General features: G+C 36.3%; 1 protein-coding gene across 1 annotated transcript in view; it reads right to left on the reverse strand.

Annotated features, from left to right (window-relative positions):
• The window catches only part of EXOC6B (exocyst complex component 6B), a 715,292-nt gene that overhangs the window by 299,848 nt on the left and 397,751 nt on the right, over window positions 1-17,693 (reverse strand). Inside the window, exon 16 of the mRNA XM_082851950.1 lies at window positions 6,490-6,601. Within this exon, the coding sequence (XP_082708076.1) occupies window positions 6,490-6,601 (112 nt within the window). The remainder of the gene's footprint in view (window positions 1-6,489; window positions 6,602-17,693) is intronic.

Raw genomic sequence — 17,693 nt, forward strand, 5'->3', positions numbered from 1 at the left:
AAGGAAGGCACAGACTAGATTGTGGAAGTCATTTCTTTTCCAACCCTGCTCCGATTACCACAGCAGAGTTTGAACCATGATCACAGAAGATATTCGTATTTTTGACCAACTCCAGGGAAAAAAAAGGCTTCATCTTCTTCAATAGTTCAAAACTAAGCCCTAAATTCCACAAATTTAGGTGTCCATTCCCAATTATAAATTACTTCTGGGGTATACACATCTACTTGTAATTAGGATCAGTATTATCTTGTTTCCCAAATCAGAGAATTTAGTACATTGGAGCTCCAAATAGACTAATCCAAACCAAGAAAATGACTCCTCTCCACACCATCAATGCCTCTCAAATAGTGATTTGCAGGAAGATGAAGAACTAAATAACAGCCTTGGTTCTCATTCACAAAAATAAGCTATCCATAAGACTTCAAGGAATTTTATCTCCATTTCACCCCAGCAAGGGTATAAAAAGCTGTGTCAGCTACTCATTTTATACCCTCTCCAAGGCAAATACATAAACTGCTAAAATACTTGGAACTCCTGGTTGCAAATTCAAAGGTCTAGTACAGAGCTCATATTTGAAAAGACTTACGTATAAAATGTTTTAAAATATTAGCAACATCACTGCTGTTAACAATTGGGGATGAAGACAAATGGTATGTGGGAGATATGGTCATCAATCCAGACTATAATAAAAACAAAGGGTGAATACAAATCATTGGTCATTTATTCAGGTCTTCTGGGGCATTATTATAATCATAAAAATATAAGTATTCAAAATGGTGCCACTACCAGGACCTCTAAATTTCTTTAACTTTGCCCTAAGGACCTACCTACCTATTTTCTTTTTTTTTCTTTCTTCTCTCTTTCATTAATTAATAACTCCTATGTGCCATGGAACTGGGATAGAGCTGTCCACAGTTATACACAAGACAAAGTCCCTGGCTTCATGGATATTACAGTAAACACATACACATCTAAACATATAGTATGATGGCAGGTGGTAATAAACACTGGAAATAGAAGGGAGGATAAAGAGTTACATGGGGATGTTAGATCTGAGCTATTTTGAGATAGGGTGGTCAAGGAGGGCTCCTTAAGGAAATAACGTTTGAGTACGGACTTAAGTGAAGGTATTCTGCTATCATCTGTAATAAATTAATTCTTTTAAATCTAATTCATATTTTAAGACGTTTTATCAATACATTCTTCACAAAGAACCAGAGTATCCTTTGATTCATTGTAAACCTTCCAAATTTAACTAATTCTCTGATATTCTGAGATTAATAAACTAGTGGTTTATTTCCTTTCTTTCCATGATATCATTTTCAAATTAGTATGGTGAAAAAGCAAAGGTTTAGAAAAAAAGAAATCTTATTTTAAAACTTACTTCAAATCTTTTTTTTAATTATAGTTGATATACAATGTTGTATTAGTTTCAGGTGTACAGCAAAGTGATTAAGTTATACATACTTATATATATATATTCAGATTCTTTTCCCATATATTGATAGGTTATTACAGAGTATTGAGTAGGGTTCCCTGTGCTATATAGCAGGTCCTTGTTGATTATCTATTCTATATATAGTAGTGTGTATACGTTAATCCCAATCTCCTAATTTATCCCTCCCCCTCAACCTTCCCCTCTGGTAACCATAAGTTTCTAAGTCTGTGAGTCTGTTTCTATTTTGTAAGTAAGCTCATTTGATTCATTTTTTAGATTCCACATATAAGTGATATCATACGATATTTGTCTTTGTCTGACTTCCTTCACATAGTAGGATAATCACTAGGTCCATCCTTGTTGCTGCAAATGGCATTATTTCATTCTTTTTATGGCTGAGTAATATTCCATTGTATAAATATACCACATCTTCTTTATCCATTCATCTGTTGATGGACATCTAGTTTGCTTCCATGTCTGGGCTATTGTAAATAGTGCTGCTATAAACACTGGGGTGCATGTATCTTTTCAAAGTATGGTTTTCTCTGGATGTATGTCCAGGAGTGGGATTGCAGGATCATATGGTAGCTCTATCTTTAGTTTTTTAAGGAAGCTCCATACTGTTCTCCATAGTGCTGTACCAATTTATATTCCCACCAACGGTGTAGGAGGGTTCCTTTTTCTCCACATTCTCTCCAGCATTGATTAATTGTAGACTTTTTGATCTTATTTTTTTTTTTGCGGTACGCGGGCCTCTCACTGTTGTGGCCTCTCCCATTGCGGAGCACAGGCTCCGGGTGCGCAGGCCCAGTGGCCATGGCTCACGAGCCCAGCTGCTCCGCGGCATGTGGGATCCTCCCGGACCGGGGCACAAACCCATGTCCCTTGCATCGGCAGGCGGACTCTCAACCACTGCGCCACCAGGGAAGCCCATAAATATCATTTTTATACTCCCAACTTTTTATCTCCCAGCCAAACTGCCTTCTCAAACTCTAAACTCATATATACAACTGTTAACTCAGTATCTCAAACTGTATGTCTAATAAACACTACAAGTTGAATATGTCCAAAACCAAATTCCCAATCTTCCTCCACCCCAAATTTAGCTCTAATTGAAGATTTTGCCATCATAGCACATGGTATATGCAGCCTTCTAGTTGATCAGATAAAAAAAATTGGGGGGTTATCTTCAATTCCTCACTTTCTTGCTTCCTTTACTTTTAACCATCAGGAAACTATGCTGGCTCTACAGTCCAAATAGGACCACTTGTCACCACCTCTATCACCCAAGTTTCCATCAAGTCTTGCTGGATTACTGTCATAGCTTCCTAACTGGTCTCCCTGCTTATACCCTACAGTTTATTCTCAATACCTCAGTCAATGTGATCCTTTTTGAATATGTCAGATGGTGCCACTAATCAAATGCTGCCGTGGCTCCCATTTCATACAAAATAAAAGCCAAACTCTTTATAATGGCCTACCATGAACCCCTGGTACCTCTCTGATCTAATCTACTGTTTCTCTTCCCCTTACTCACTCCATTCCAGCTACCCCAGCTTCCTTATTATTCCCTAAACTTGCCAATAACTTAACTACCTTCAGACCTTTGCTCTAGTTCTAACTTCTGTCAAAAACGCTCTTTTCCCTTCAATAATAACTTACTGTCAAGATGTTGCTCTTTTTAATAAGACCAACCTTGAACCTCCACCAGACTCCTGATTTCCTTAACCCAGGTGCTTTCTCTTTCTCCACAGCATTCACGACCTTTTATCATACTAGATGATTTACTTATTTATTTTCTGTACCATTTATTACCTGTTTTCTGCCACTAGAATATAAGCAAGAATCTCTTTTGTTGATGTTCTTGTTGTTTACTTATTCTTAAGATTAGATCATTTATTAATCTATTCTTAAGACTTAGATCAGTACCTGTCACATAGTAGGCACTCAATAAATATTGTAAAGTTAATTAACAGGACATCTTGTTCTAATCTTCTGACTTCTCTTATTTGATAAACTCCATTTCTATACTAGCCCTAACAACCACTGTTTACCTGCCCAGATCTCTTTCTTAGTAATAGGCAATAAGCACTGAATATTTACTGTGAACCAGGCACTATTCTAAGCACTTTACATGTTCATTTAATCTTCACAGCAATCCTATGAAATACATGCTACTATTGTCCCCATTTTACACATAAAGCCAAGCAATCTGCCCAAGAACACATTTATTAAGGGGAGAACCAGAACTGGAACCTGGGCAGTCTGCTTTAGAACATATACTCTTGACTGACCTTCTTCTCACAGACTTGGAAGAAGCAGCCCTAGGAAAACAGCTGTGTCTGCTGACTGAACTACAGATCATCACTTAGGGTCTGAGAATACAAGGCATTCAAGTTACAGTAGGTGGTAGAACTGAAAGGTAATGTAGAGTTGGCTTAACATGAGGAAGTAAAGAAGCCATGAGAAAAGCATGAAAGCCAGTATATAGAGAGAAAGAGATAAAAGAATAGAGCATATGGACAGAAAAAATAAGAGATAAGATACCATATAACCTCAAATCAAGACAGGCAGAAAGACATTAGCTTATACAAACTTTTAAATATTAAAAGAATTGTTTATCTGGTAACCAGAAATAGGATTCTGTGAGTTTTGAGTGCTTATAATACTTTTATCATTTGAGTGGATATCTGCTCCCTGTTACAAAATCACCTCTAACTAGAACAATTTCGATGTTACTATGGACCTCCTGTAAAAATCTCTATCTTTGTTATGACAGAATAATTAAATCAATATGGAAAGTAGTACACTATAGTAAAAATGAGTAAGTTTGGGGAAAAAAATAACCTGAACTTAGGTCTCATTTCTATAATTTTGCTAGCTTGGGCGTTCTCCTTGAACTTTAATTACACCTTCTATAAAATGGAAATAATAACACATGCCCAGCCTGCTTCAAATGTTATTGTAATAAATAAGGTGATTATCTGTGAATAGACACTGAAGAATATAAATTGTTCCACAAACACTGCCCATTACTGATGATGATTCCAGATGTGAAATCACTTTAGTTACCTATAAAGAAGGATATAATGTCCTCCCTTTCATAAAAGGTGAATAATAGAGTTAGTCAAAGATTTACTGGTTGGTGATTTAAAAAATCACTGGTTTTGTACGTGTCTATACAGGTACACACCACCATCATAGCCAAAATAAATAAACTTGTGTGGATGTTCCTTCATTCATATGTAAAGATTTTGATAACAAAAGTATTTTTGCCGAAACAGATCCAATGACTTAGGAATAACATTTAGCATTCACTGAAATTATGTCAAGAACTATGATACAGTACTTCTTGATAAGCTCCTACTGCTTCTTCCTATTGTTACTTGATCTGTACAGTGCCTTTGAAATGGACAATGGAGTCAGGAAAACTGAAGAACTGAGGAGTTAGGTCTTCTTTTAAGATGCTACAGTAAATCAATGGCATAGGCACATCTAAATTCCAGAGTCTTCTGTGTCCAAAGCTGTTTCTATCACACCATGTTCCTGCTATGCTACTTGTTTAAAACAGATTTATTTTTGTACACCTGAAACTAACACAATATTGTAAATCAACTATACTTAAATAAAAATAAATTAATTAAATAAAATGGCTTTTAAGAGATTGATAAATCAAATGGCCTAAGAAGAATTATATCAAGAGTTTTAATGTAGAGGTAGTTCACAAAATAAATTTTCGTCCTACTTGGGATTCAGAAAAGGAGAACAGAATAATCTACAAAAGCATAAGAACCTCCAAATTTTCAATCCAACTTTGCTTTTCTGTAGCATTCCTGATTACAAAAGAAGTTAGCCTATTCTCAGACACATAATGGCAATGCTTAATATTTCTATACCAGGCAAGAGAAACGAAGCTCTGCAAAATGAGGGGATTGTCCAAATAATGTCGAATGTGACTTTAAATTGTAAAAAAAAAAAGTTGGTTATAAGTAGAATTCAATCACTGCCAATGTCCCATATTATAATACAGTATTTAACAGTGTTTTTAAATCTTAACACAGGAAAAGAAACAATCATTCCAAAATCAGAAATAGATGTTCACCTGTCTTCCAGCTGTACTCATCTATGGGTCAGTATCGTTAACCACTTACTGACGTTCATCCTTGATAATGTATATCTGAAAATGTCAATTTTTCCTAGACCAACTGACTTTGAAACTATACCACCTCTAAAAACAGATGACCAACAGCCCTTCCCTTCACCTGAGAAGAAAATTCCTCCAAGCTCTCTCACTCTTGGCACTCTAATTTCCATAAAATGAGAGGTTGAGGCTCCCATACAAACCTGGGTTTCTAAGAGAAGAGAAACGTCGCATCTTTCTAAGTTTTAGAACTTAAGCCAATACGTCAAATCTTCAGTTTGCCAAGATACTGTTCTCAACCTATGTACAATAACCCTCCACCCTTTGTGAGATTGTGTAAGCTTCCACAGAAATGTAATGACTGCCTTTCTCTCACATTTCCTCAATCCCAAATCCCCAGACTTACATGCTAATAAAGAGTAATTTACCACTCATACATGTGATGTATCTCAAAAACAAAATCTAACGCTAACCAGTGACTATGAATGCCAATATCCCTGGCATCAATGACTTATGTAGGCAAAATGTGATTTCATGCTGTATGTTGTATTTGAACTGCCATTATTTTAAACAGGACACTGATGTTGACTCTATTCTCCAACTAACAATTTTTTTATATAATCAATGGCAAATAATACAAATTTAACCCAACAACCTCAGAAAGGAGAACCAGTTAAATTAGAGAAGACAATGAGAGAGAGAAAAAAAGTGACTTTTCCAAAAGATAATGGATTTCTCCAAGGCACTGAATGAAAAACACAAGGAATTTATTTTGCACTTTCACCGTGAGTCCATCCGAAAGAACATGATAGAGCACATAGAAAATTATAATTAATTCACACACAAGCCCCAGAGCTTAGGACATCTGTTCACAAATGGCCTTGGCTGCCTTCAATAAGAGCAGCTTTACCTCAGTAAGTCCAATATTCTTCCTTTTAATGACATTCTGCAGAGAGCTGCTCAGAGTCCTAGTTAGCAACAGGTTTGTAGATTTACGAATCATGTCATCAACTTCAGTTGAACTGAAAAGGAAATGTCAAGAGTCAATCATACCAGGTAGGAAAATTATTTTGCAAACAAACAATGTGCCAGTGGTACTCATGGTAATAATAATAATGATAATAATAATAATGGCAACAAGAAATAACATTTATTGTATATCAGAAATTAGATTCCAAGTATTTTAATGTATCAAAATTCATTTAACCTTCATAATAACCATATGAATTAGTTTTAGTATTAACTCTACAGATGAGGAAATGAAGGTAAAGAGAAGTTAAGTAACTTGCTGAAGGTCACACAGTGAGTAGATAGCAAAAAAGGATTTTAATACAGGATTTTAATAAAATCCTTTAATACAAGGATTTTTAATAATCCTTGTATTATTCCTTTAATACAAGGATTTATTTAATCCTTTAATAAGGATTTTAATACAGGCAGTGTAGCTCTAAAGGCTACAGTATTTAAATACTATGCTATACTGCATCTCAGGACAGAGTTCTCTAACATGGTTCTGCATTCTGAAACCATTATTTCTCCCATACATTCAAGTTCCTTTGCAGTTAATATTTATAATTTTTCAACCTAATCTCTTTGTAGACTTTCTGCACAATTAGCTGATAAAGTCCCTAAAAAAAAAAAAAAAAATCTCTGCTCCTATGTCATCATCTTTCATATAATGTCTATTTAGCTCTCATTCCAAAATGGATGTTTCAAGCCAACAGTTACTTTTTTTGGACTTTTAAAAAAGTGATTTACAAGATTTTATAATTTTCAGGTGTACAACATAATGAATCAAAAAATTTAAAGATTATACTCCATTTAAAGTTATAAAATATGGGCGATATTCCCTGTACTATATAATATATCCTTGTAACTTATTTGTTTTATACATAGTAGTTTGTACTTCTTAATCCTCTACCTCTATCTTGCCCCTCCTCTCTCCCCTCTCCTCACTGGTAACCACTGACTTTGAAACTAAACCAGTAGTTTAATTCTGCATAAATGTTTTATAACCCTTACTATTCCAAAAATGATCGATAATGACATTTTCTATTCAGTAAAGTAAACTAAACGTAAAAAAAATGATTCCAAAGCTATCTTTATATGCAAAGTTTAAAAAAGAAAACAACAATCTTGCAACCAACAAATGAAATTCTAGACCTATACATCCTTCATAAGCCCCTGAAAGCATCACCCAAGATGGTTTCTATAAAAGATATCCTTTTGAGACAAATATTTCTTCAATAATAAAGTTAGTATTGTAATGATACTTCTTTATCAAGAAATAAATGTAAAGATTTGTGAGTAGTTCTTTTTCAATAATTTATTGCTTGTGAACAATGGTCACAAATTTTATCTCATTGATTTTTTTCTACAGAATAAAATCAGAGGCTTAGTATAGTTCAATTAAAAATCTTAAAATACTAAATATACAGGCTAGCTACACTGCATGCTATGTGGAGACAAAAATATTAGAAATAAATAAGACTACAGAATGCAAGGAATTCAGTTAGGAAATTCAGTTAGAAAAAACGATACCTCAAAATATTTTTACAGGGTCCATGTAAAGATATATTTAATTGAACAATAACCTCTGGCCTATTGCTACCCTTTCAAAAACTATTACTGAATTTAAAACTTCATTCCAAAAATATATAAGGTGCTGGGCATTGTGTTGATGGAATATTGAAATTACAGTGGTGAAGAAATAGTCATGGTTCCTACATTCATATGTTAAACTCATAATTATATCATATCAATTGTAATATGAGTTATGAATAAGTACAGGTTGCTATAAAAGTGATTAACACAGGTGTCCAAAATAATCTGGTGCCCCTGATATTAATCACTCTCCTGGCATCTCTACTTATTATTTATTTCTATTATGCTTTACGAAGATCTAGTAGAAGTTCCATTCTTGGATATGATGTAGAAGATTGAGAAAAACTGTCACTACCTTCAAAAGCACAAGAAAGCTAGATCTAAGCTAAAAGCTGTATATTCCTTTAATGTTAATGAAGTATAATGAACACAAAAAATGTATAACTGAATTAAATTGCATACTGGGATAAATTCCTTGAAAGATAAGCAAAGAGTAGCAGCTACTTTCATATCTAAGGCCAATTGCCTAATCTGGGTACACATAGATGAGGGAGTGAAATACTCATAGGCTGAGAGACTTTGGTGGGACAAAAAAAAAATCATCCAACCCCTAGCAGTGGGGGCTGCTATTACAGATTGGAATCTTGGAAGAGCCCCCAAACAGAAATAATAGGAGAGAGTTGCACAACAACTCTCGCCTATAAGAATTCTGTTCCATAAGAAATGGTAGGGGTAGTGCTAGAAATCAGAGAGAGGTCTTGCAAATTTTGAAAGGGATTTAGATTCCAAGGGATTTGCAAAATTTGCAATTTTTGAAAGGGATTTAGATTCCAAATTTTGAAAGGGATTTAGATTCTACTCGAATTCAATCCAAAGGAGAGTAAAAACTAACTAAAGCTTAAACCCAGCCCAACTCAAATACTGTTAAAATAAAAGATAAGCCCCTGGATAAAAGCTTTGGAATTTCAGAGTCTTAAAGACAAAAAGACTTCTACCATAGCATTTGTAGAATTGAAATCAGAAGTAATTTGAAACTAATAAAAACTGAGACTCACATTTAGTTCACTCAAGTAATGATGAAATCTGACTGATACATCAAGTAGCTAGGAATTGCAGAAGAGGAAGAAATGAGAAAAGAGACATATATAAGGATAAATTGGCAACATCATCTCCAAACCTAATAAAAGATCTCAACCCACAGATCTCAGAAGTTTAACAAAACCTCAACACAATTAATGCAAATAAAACCTCACACAGGAAAATCACAGTTAAATTGAAAAATGCAAAGACAAAGAGGAAACCTTAAAGGCAACCAGAGAAGAAAGGCAATACAGTTAGAGGAACAACAATAAGAATAATGGCTTATTTCTCTTCAGAAACAATGAAAGCAAACAGAGGAATAACATCTTTAAAGTGTGGGGAAAGGGAGGACTGCCAGCCTAGAATTCTACATCTTAAAAAATATATTTTTGAAAACAGATGAAAAAATACTTTTACACAAACAAAAGCTAAGAAAATCTAAACCAGCAGATATACACTAAAAGAAGAGTTAGAAGAAATTTTTCACACTGAAGGAAAATGATACCAAAGGGTAACACAGATCTGTAAGAAAGAAGGACAAGGCTTGGAAATAGCAAATATGAGGATAAATATAATGAACTACTTTTCTTTCTTGAATTTTAAAATACTATCAAATGTTCAAACACAAACAATAACATATTTTAGTGTTTAAAAACAAGAGTATAAGTAAGTATATGCCAACAATATCAGAAAAGGAAGTGAAAAGATAAATTACACTATACTGCTGTAAGATTCTTAAATTACATGTAACTGTGATAAGTTAAGGATACACACTATAATTCCCAGAGCAAACACACAAACAGATAATAAATAAAACTAAAAGTTATACTCCAGTAAGCCAATACAGAAACTAAGTCATAATACTAATAAAACTTAATCGAGAAGCAGGAAGGAAAAAAGGAAAAAAAGGAGCAAAAAAAAAATGAATGGAACAAATAGAAAAACAACAGCAAGATGAAAGGCTTAAATCCAAACAAATCACTAAATATATTAATGTAATGGAATAAACATTCCAATTAGGCACAATGAATAAAAAAACAATACCAAACTACTTGTTGATTCAAAATGACACACATTTAAATACAAGGAACATGTCTAGATCTTACTGTCAAGATGCCATTCAACACTAAAAAGAACTGAGCTCCTTGAAAAAATGAATAATATCATGGTTAAGTTAGGAAATGTCCCCAAAGTGATAAGAACACATCAACAAGGCACAGGAGCCAGCTTGAAGTGGCTCACACTAGCTACATCTAGGACAACCTGAGTATCAAAATGAATAAGGTCATTAAAGGAATAACCCAACTGAATGAAGTAAGAATCCATGAATCTGATATGATAATAGGAAATGATAGGTAGGTAGGTAGGTAGCTAGCTAGCTATATAGATAGATAATGGGGAAGGACTCCTTAATATGGAATGCCAAGTAATACATATAAAAGGAATAAAAAAAATAAATTAGTTAAAATCATATATTAATGATTATTAGAGAAAAAAACTGATTTCAGGAAAGAATCACTAATGAATACTATAAGAGGGAAAGAAGTGAAGGACATCTGGTAACTAACAAAATAAATACATGGTCTCAACATATTTCAAAACAAACAGTACTTATTACAAAAGGAAAAATTATAACTATATGAAGAAAACAGACAACATCTTAAATAGTTAATCAAAATTAACATAAACCATAAGGGATTACAATACTACACACACATACAGAGAGACAGACAGAGAGGGAGGAAGTAATAAAGCAAACATGGCAAAAAGTCAAAAATTGGAGAATTTCAGTTCATCACAACATTTTCGAAATTCTTCCTTAATGCTGAAATTATTTGAAAATAACATGATAAAAAAAGAAGAAAATGTTATAAGTAATAGAACAGACAAACGTATACCATAAAAGAAAGTAATGGTTATATTAATATTAGGCAAAGAAGACAATGATTATTTTAATTTTTAACAGATAAAGAGGGACATTTCACAAAATTAAAAGGACGAATACAATAAGAAGATATAACAATCAAACTGTGTATGAACTTAAAAAGATATATTCAAAATAAATGAAGCAAACTTGAGAGATCACACAAAAAAATAGACAAATCTACAATCATAGCTGGATAGTTTAACACTCCTCAGTAATTGACAGAAAAAGTAGACCTAAAAAGGGAAGGATACAGAAAATTTGTACAATACTATTAATAAACTTAGTCTGTCATTTAGAGAATACAACACTCAACAACTACAGAATACACATTCTATTCAAGTGTACACGGAACACTGTTGTAATTGGATTTAAATTTACCACCTTGATGGTTGATTTCTGTTTGTTCCACCTGTTCCATATCCCATTTAACTCTTGTTGACTGTTTTTAGATTGAGTGTTCTTTTTATGATTCCTTTTTATGCTCTTTATTGGCTTATTACTTTCACCTGTTTCATGTTTTTTTGACCATATTTTCAGTGGTTGCTATACGTTATACTATATATAGCGAGAGAATATAACAGAATATATTTTCAAATAATATACCACTTCATGTATAATGTAAAAACCTTAAACAGTAAATCAAATTCCTCTCATATCATTTGTCCTATTATTACCATACATTTACTTTTACATTTACTTTTCCTTTACTAGACACTGTTACTATTTTTCCTTTACACAAGCAATTTTCTTTAACAGCAATTAAAAATAAAGGCATGACATTAGAAATGACATAACAGGAAGTCCTGCACATATATCCCTTCTCAGCAACAATAATCTGGCAGCCAAGCAGAGACAACAGTACTCTTGTGGACTCTGGATTCAGGAAAGAAGACTGTAAAATCTGGCAGAGCCCAAGACTAAGGAGGGTTGCTTTCAGAAGGCAAGCCCAAACTCAAGTAGGTGGCATACTTGCTAACCATAGTCCTAGCTACAGACACAGGAACCGACTCTGGCCCCTGACCACCTACGGACACAGCCTGTTTGGCCTTTCCATCATCACCATTTGCCAAAGGATGCGGTAACAGGCATCCAGGGTAACAGGGTAATAGGCCCACCAAACTCAGTTCTACCTGTAAACACTGAATTGTTCCATGACCCAACTCCAGACGCTATTAGGTGCCAACCCTGCCTGCATATGACTGGGTAGAGACATGCCTGCCCATGAACCTAGGCAAGTTCTCCAACCTCAGTCTGATTGCAAATACTAAAAATATCCCTGTAACTTGACCCCACGTTCACATAGCCACAAACCAGGAGTACTCCAGTCCACTCAGGGACCTGTTGGGCCACATACCCTTCCATGCACCTGGAGGTAGGGCCGCCAACCTCAAATCTGACCATAGATGTTGAAGTGCCCCATGACCTCACTCCAGCCCCTTGTAGCCATGGATGGGAGGCAGTCCTGCCTGCCCAGGGATCCAGCAGGAGACACGCTCATATGTGCCCCTAGAGATAGGCCCACTGACCTCAGTCTCACTGTGGATCTTGAAGTGTCTCTGGAATCTGGCACCAGCCACTCCCAACTATGGTCCAAGAGAAACCCTATTTGCCCAGAGACGCACCACAAGGAATCCCCATAAGCACCCCCAGATGAATCCCTCAATGGAATTACACAGCTGCAATCTATCAGTCATTCTAATTGTGAAACCTGAAGTGGTCCTGTGTTTTGACTCCAGACCCTTTCAGACATGGTATAGGAATAGTCCTTCAACCCAGGGACCTGGAGGGAGACACATAACTCCATGCCCCCAAAGACAAGCACAAAGGCAGAGCCATCAACACAAAGCTACATGGATTACAAAGACTTGACAAACCACCTGACACCACCAAACAAACCAAATAATGTTCTAGTAATGAATCCCAAAGAAACAGAGACATACAAACTGTCTAACAAAGAATTTGAAATATCATCTTAAGCTCAATAATATGCATGAAAACACAGAAAGACAAGAAAATTAAATCTGGAACACTATGCACAAACAAAAAGAGAAGGTTAATAAAGATATAGAAACCATAAAAGAGAACCAAACTGAAATCCCGGAGCTGAAGTATACAATGATAGAACTGAAAAATTCAGCAGAGAGCTTCAAGAGAAGACTAAAGTCATACAGAAGAAAGAATCAGGGAATTAGAAGACAGGCCATTTGATATCAGAAAGAGGAGCAAAGAAGAAACATAAATAAAGAAAGCATAGGAACCTATTGATTACCATTAAAAAACCAAATATACACATTATGGGAATCCCAGAAAAAGAAGAAAGAAAAAGAGAAAGATTACTTAACAAAATTATAGCTGGGAGAGACCTTCAAGATGGTGGGGGAGTAAGACGCGGAGATCACCTTCCTCCCCACAAATACATCAGAAATACATCTACATGTGGAATAACTCCTACAGAACACCTACTGAATGCTTGCAGAAGACCTCAGACAGCCCAAAAGGCAAGAAACTCCCCACGTACCTGGGTAGGGCAAAAGAAAAAAAGAAAAAACAGAGACAAAAGGAAAGGGATGGGACCTGCATCTGTGGGAGGGAGCTGTGAAGGAGGAAAAGTTTCCACACACTAGGAGCCCCTTCACTGGCGGAGACGAGGGCTGGCAGGGGGGAAGCTTCGGAGCCACGGAGAAAAGCACAGCAACAGGGGTGCAGAGGACAAAGTGGAGAGATTCCCGCCCAGAGGATCGGTGCCAACCAGCACTCACCAGGCAGAGAGGCTTCTCTGCTCACCTGCCAGGATGGATGGCGGCTGGGAGCTGGGGCTCCGGCTTTGTAGGTCAGATCCCAAGGAGAGGACTAGGATTGCCTGTGTGAACACAGCCTGAAGGGGGCTAGTGCACCACAGCTAGCCAAGAGGGAGTCCGAGAAAAAGTCTGGACCTGCCTAAGAGTCAACAGACCATCGTTTCAAGGTGCACGAGGAGAGGTGAGTCAGAGCACCGTCTAAATGAGCTCCAGAGACGGGTGTGAGCCGTGCAGACACCAGAGATGGGCATAAAACGCTAAGGATGCTGCTGCAGCCACCAAGAAGCCTGTGTGCAAGCACAGGTCACTATCCACACCACCTCTCCCAGGACCCTGTGCAGCCTGCCACTGTCAGGGTCCCGTGATCCAGGTACAACTTCCACAGGAGAACACACGGCACGCCTCAGGTTGTTGCAACATCATGCTGACCTCTGCCGCCGCAGGCTCGCCCCGCATTCTGTACCCCTCCCATTCCGTGGACTGAGTGAGCCAGAGGCACCTAATAAGCTGCTCCTTTAACCCCGTCCTGTCTGGGTGAGGAACAGACGCTGTCAGGGGACCTACACGCAGAGGCGGGGCCAAACCCAAAGCTGAACCTCAGGAGCTGTGCGAACAAAGAAGAGAAAGGGAAATTTCTCCCAGCAGCCTCAGGAGCAGCAGATTAAATTGCCACAATCAACCTGATGTAACCTGACTCTGTGGAATACCTGAAGAGACAACATTTCATCCCAAAACTGAGGCAGTGGACTTTGGGAGCACCTGTAGACTTGGAGTTTGCTTTCGGCATCTAATTTGTTTCTAGTTTTATGTTTATCTTAGTTTAGTATTTAGAGTTTATTTTCATTTGTATATTTGCTTATTGATTTGGTTGCTCGCTTCTTTTTTTTAATATATATATATAGGTATATAATTTTTTTTCCTTTTTCTCTTTTTGTGAGTGTGTATGCCTATGCTTCTTTGTGTGATTTTCTCAGTACAGCTTTCCTTTTACCGTTTGTCCTAGGGTTCTGTCTGCCTTTTTTTTGTATAGTTTTTAGCACTTGTTATCATTGGTGGATTTGTTTTTTGGTTTCGTTGCTCTCTTCTTTCTTTCTTTCTTTTTTAAATTAATTTTTCATTTTTTTACTTTTAATAATTACTTTCTATTTTAATTACTTCATTTTTATTTTTTCTTTCTTTCTTGATTTCTTTTTTTCTCTCTTTTCTTCTGAGCCACGTGGCTGACAGGGTCTTGGTGCTCCAGCCGGGTGTCAGGCCTGAGCCTCTGAGGTGGGAGAGCTCAGTTCAGGACATTGGTCCACCAGAGACCTCCGGCTCCATGTAACATCAAATGGCGAAAGATCTCCCAGAGATCTCCATCTCAATGTGAAGACCCAGTTCCACTCAACGACCAGCAAGCTAAAGTGCTGCACACCCTATGCCAAACAACTAGGGAGACAGGAACACAACCCCACCTATTAGCATAGAGCCTGCCTAAAATCATAATAAGGTCACAGACACACTAAAACACACCACTGGACATGGTCCTGCCCACCAGAAAGACAAGATCCACCCCATCCACCGGAACACAAGCACTAGTCCCCTCCAACAGGAAGCCTACACAACCCACTGAACCAACCTTAGTCACTGGGGGAAGACACCAAAAACAAGGGTAAGTACGAACCTGCAGCCTGCGAAAAGGGGACCCCAAACACAGTAAGTAAAGAAAAATGAGAAGACAGAGAAACACACAGCAGATGAAGGAGCAAGGTTAAAAAACACCAGACCAAACAAATGAACAGGAAATAGGCAGTCTACCTGAAAAAGAACTGAGAGTAATGATAGTAAAGATGATCCAAAATCTTGGAAACAGAATGGAGAAAATACAAGAAACATTTAACAAGGAACTAGAAGAACTAAAGAGCAAATGAACAATGATGAACAACACAATAAATAAAATTAAAAATTCTCTAGAAGGAATCAATAGCAGAATAACTGAGGTAGAAGAATGGATGAGACCTGGAAGATAAAATACTGGAAATAACTACTGCAGAGCAGAATAAAGAAAAAACAATGAAAAGCATTGAGGACAGTCTTAGAGACCTCTGGGACAACATTTAAATGCACGAACATTCGAAGAAGAAGAGCAAAAGAAAGGGACAGAGAAAATATTTGAAGAGATTATAGTTGAAAACTTGCCTAATATGGGAAAGGAAATAGTCAATCAAGTCCAGGAAGCGCAAGAGTCCCATACAGGATAACTCCAAGAAGAAACATGCCAAGACATATATTAATCAAACTATCAAAAATTAAATGCAAAGAAAAAATATTAAAAGCAGCAAAGCAAAAACAACAAATAACATACAAGGGAATCCCCACAAGGTTAACAGCTGAACTTTCAGGAAAAACTCGGCAAGCCAAAAGGGAGTGGCAGGACATATTTAAAGCGATGAAAGGAAAAAACCTACAACCAAGATTACTCTACCCAGCATGGATCTCATTCAGATTCAATGGAGAAATTAAACCTTTACAGACAAACAAAAGTTAAGAAATTCAGCACCACCAAACCAGCTTTACAACAAAGGCAACAGGAACTTCTCTAGGCAGGAAACACAAAAGAAGGAAAAGACCTTCAATAACAAACCCAAAACAATTGAGAAAATGGTAATAGGAACATACATATTGATAATTATCTTAAATGTAAATGGGTTAAATGCTCCAACCAAAAGACACAAACTGGCTGAATAGATACAAAGACAAGACCTGTATATATGCTGTATACAAGAGACCCACCTAAGACCTAGGGACACATATAGACTGAAAGTGAGGGGACAGAAAGATATTCCATGCAAATGGAAATCAAAAGAAAGCTGGAGTAGCAATTCTCATATCAGACAAAACAGACTTTAAAATAAAGGCAAGAGACAAAGAAGGAATGATCAAGGTATCAATCAAAGAAGAAGATATAACAATTTTAAATATTTATGAACCCAACATAGGAGCACCTCAATACATAAGGCAAATACTAACAGCCAAAAAACAGGAAACTGACAGTAACACAATCATAATAGAGGACTTTAACACCACACTTTCACCAATGGACATATCATCCAAAATGAAAATAAGTAAGGAAACACAAGCTTTAAATGACACATTAAACAAGGTGGATGTAATTGATATTTATAGGACATTCCATCGAAAAACAACAGAATACACTTTCGTCTCAAGTGCTCATGGAACATTCTCCAGGAGAGATCATATCTTGGGTCACAAATCAAGCCTTGGTAAAGTTAAGAAAATTGAAATCGTATCAAATACCTTTTCCAACCACATGCTATGAGCCAAGATATCAATTACAGGAAAAAATCTGTAAAAACTACAAACACATGGAGGCTAAATAATATACTACTTAATAACCAAGAGATCACTGAAGAAATCAAAGAGGAAATCAAAAAATACCTAGAAACAAGTGACAATGAAAACACGACAACCAAAAACCTACGGGATGCAGCAAAAGCACTTCTAAGAGGGAAGTTTATAGTAATACAATCCTACCTCAATAAACAAGAAACATCTCAAATAAACAAGTTAACCTTACGCCTAAAGCAATTAGAGAAATAAGAACAAAAAACCCCCAAAGTTAGCAGAAGATATCATAAAGTTCAGATCAGAAATAAATGAAAAAGAAATAAAGGAAACAATAGCAAAGCTCAGTAAAACTAAAAG

Source organism: Leucopleurus acutus (assembly GCF_964270905.1).
Source record: "Leucopleurus acutus genome assembly, chromosome: 12".
Classification (NCBI taxonomy): Eukaryota; Metazoa; Chordata; class Mammalia; order Artiodactyla; family Delphinidae; genus Leucopleurus; species Leucopleurus acutus.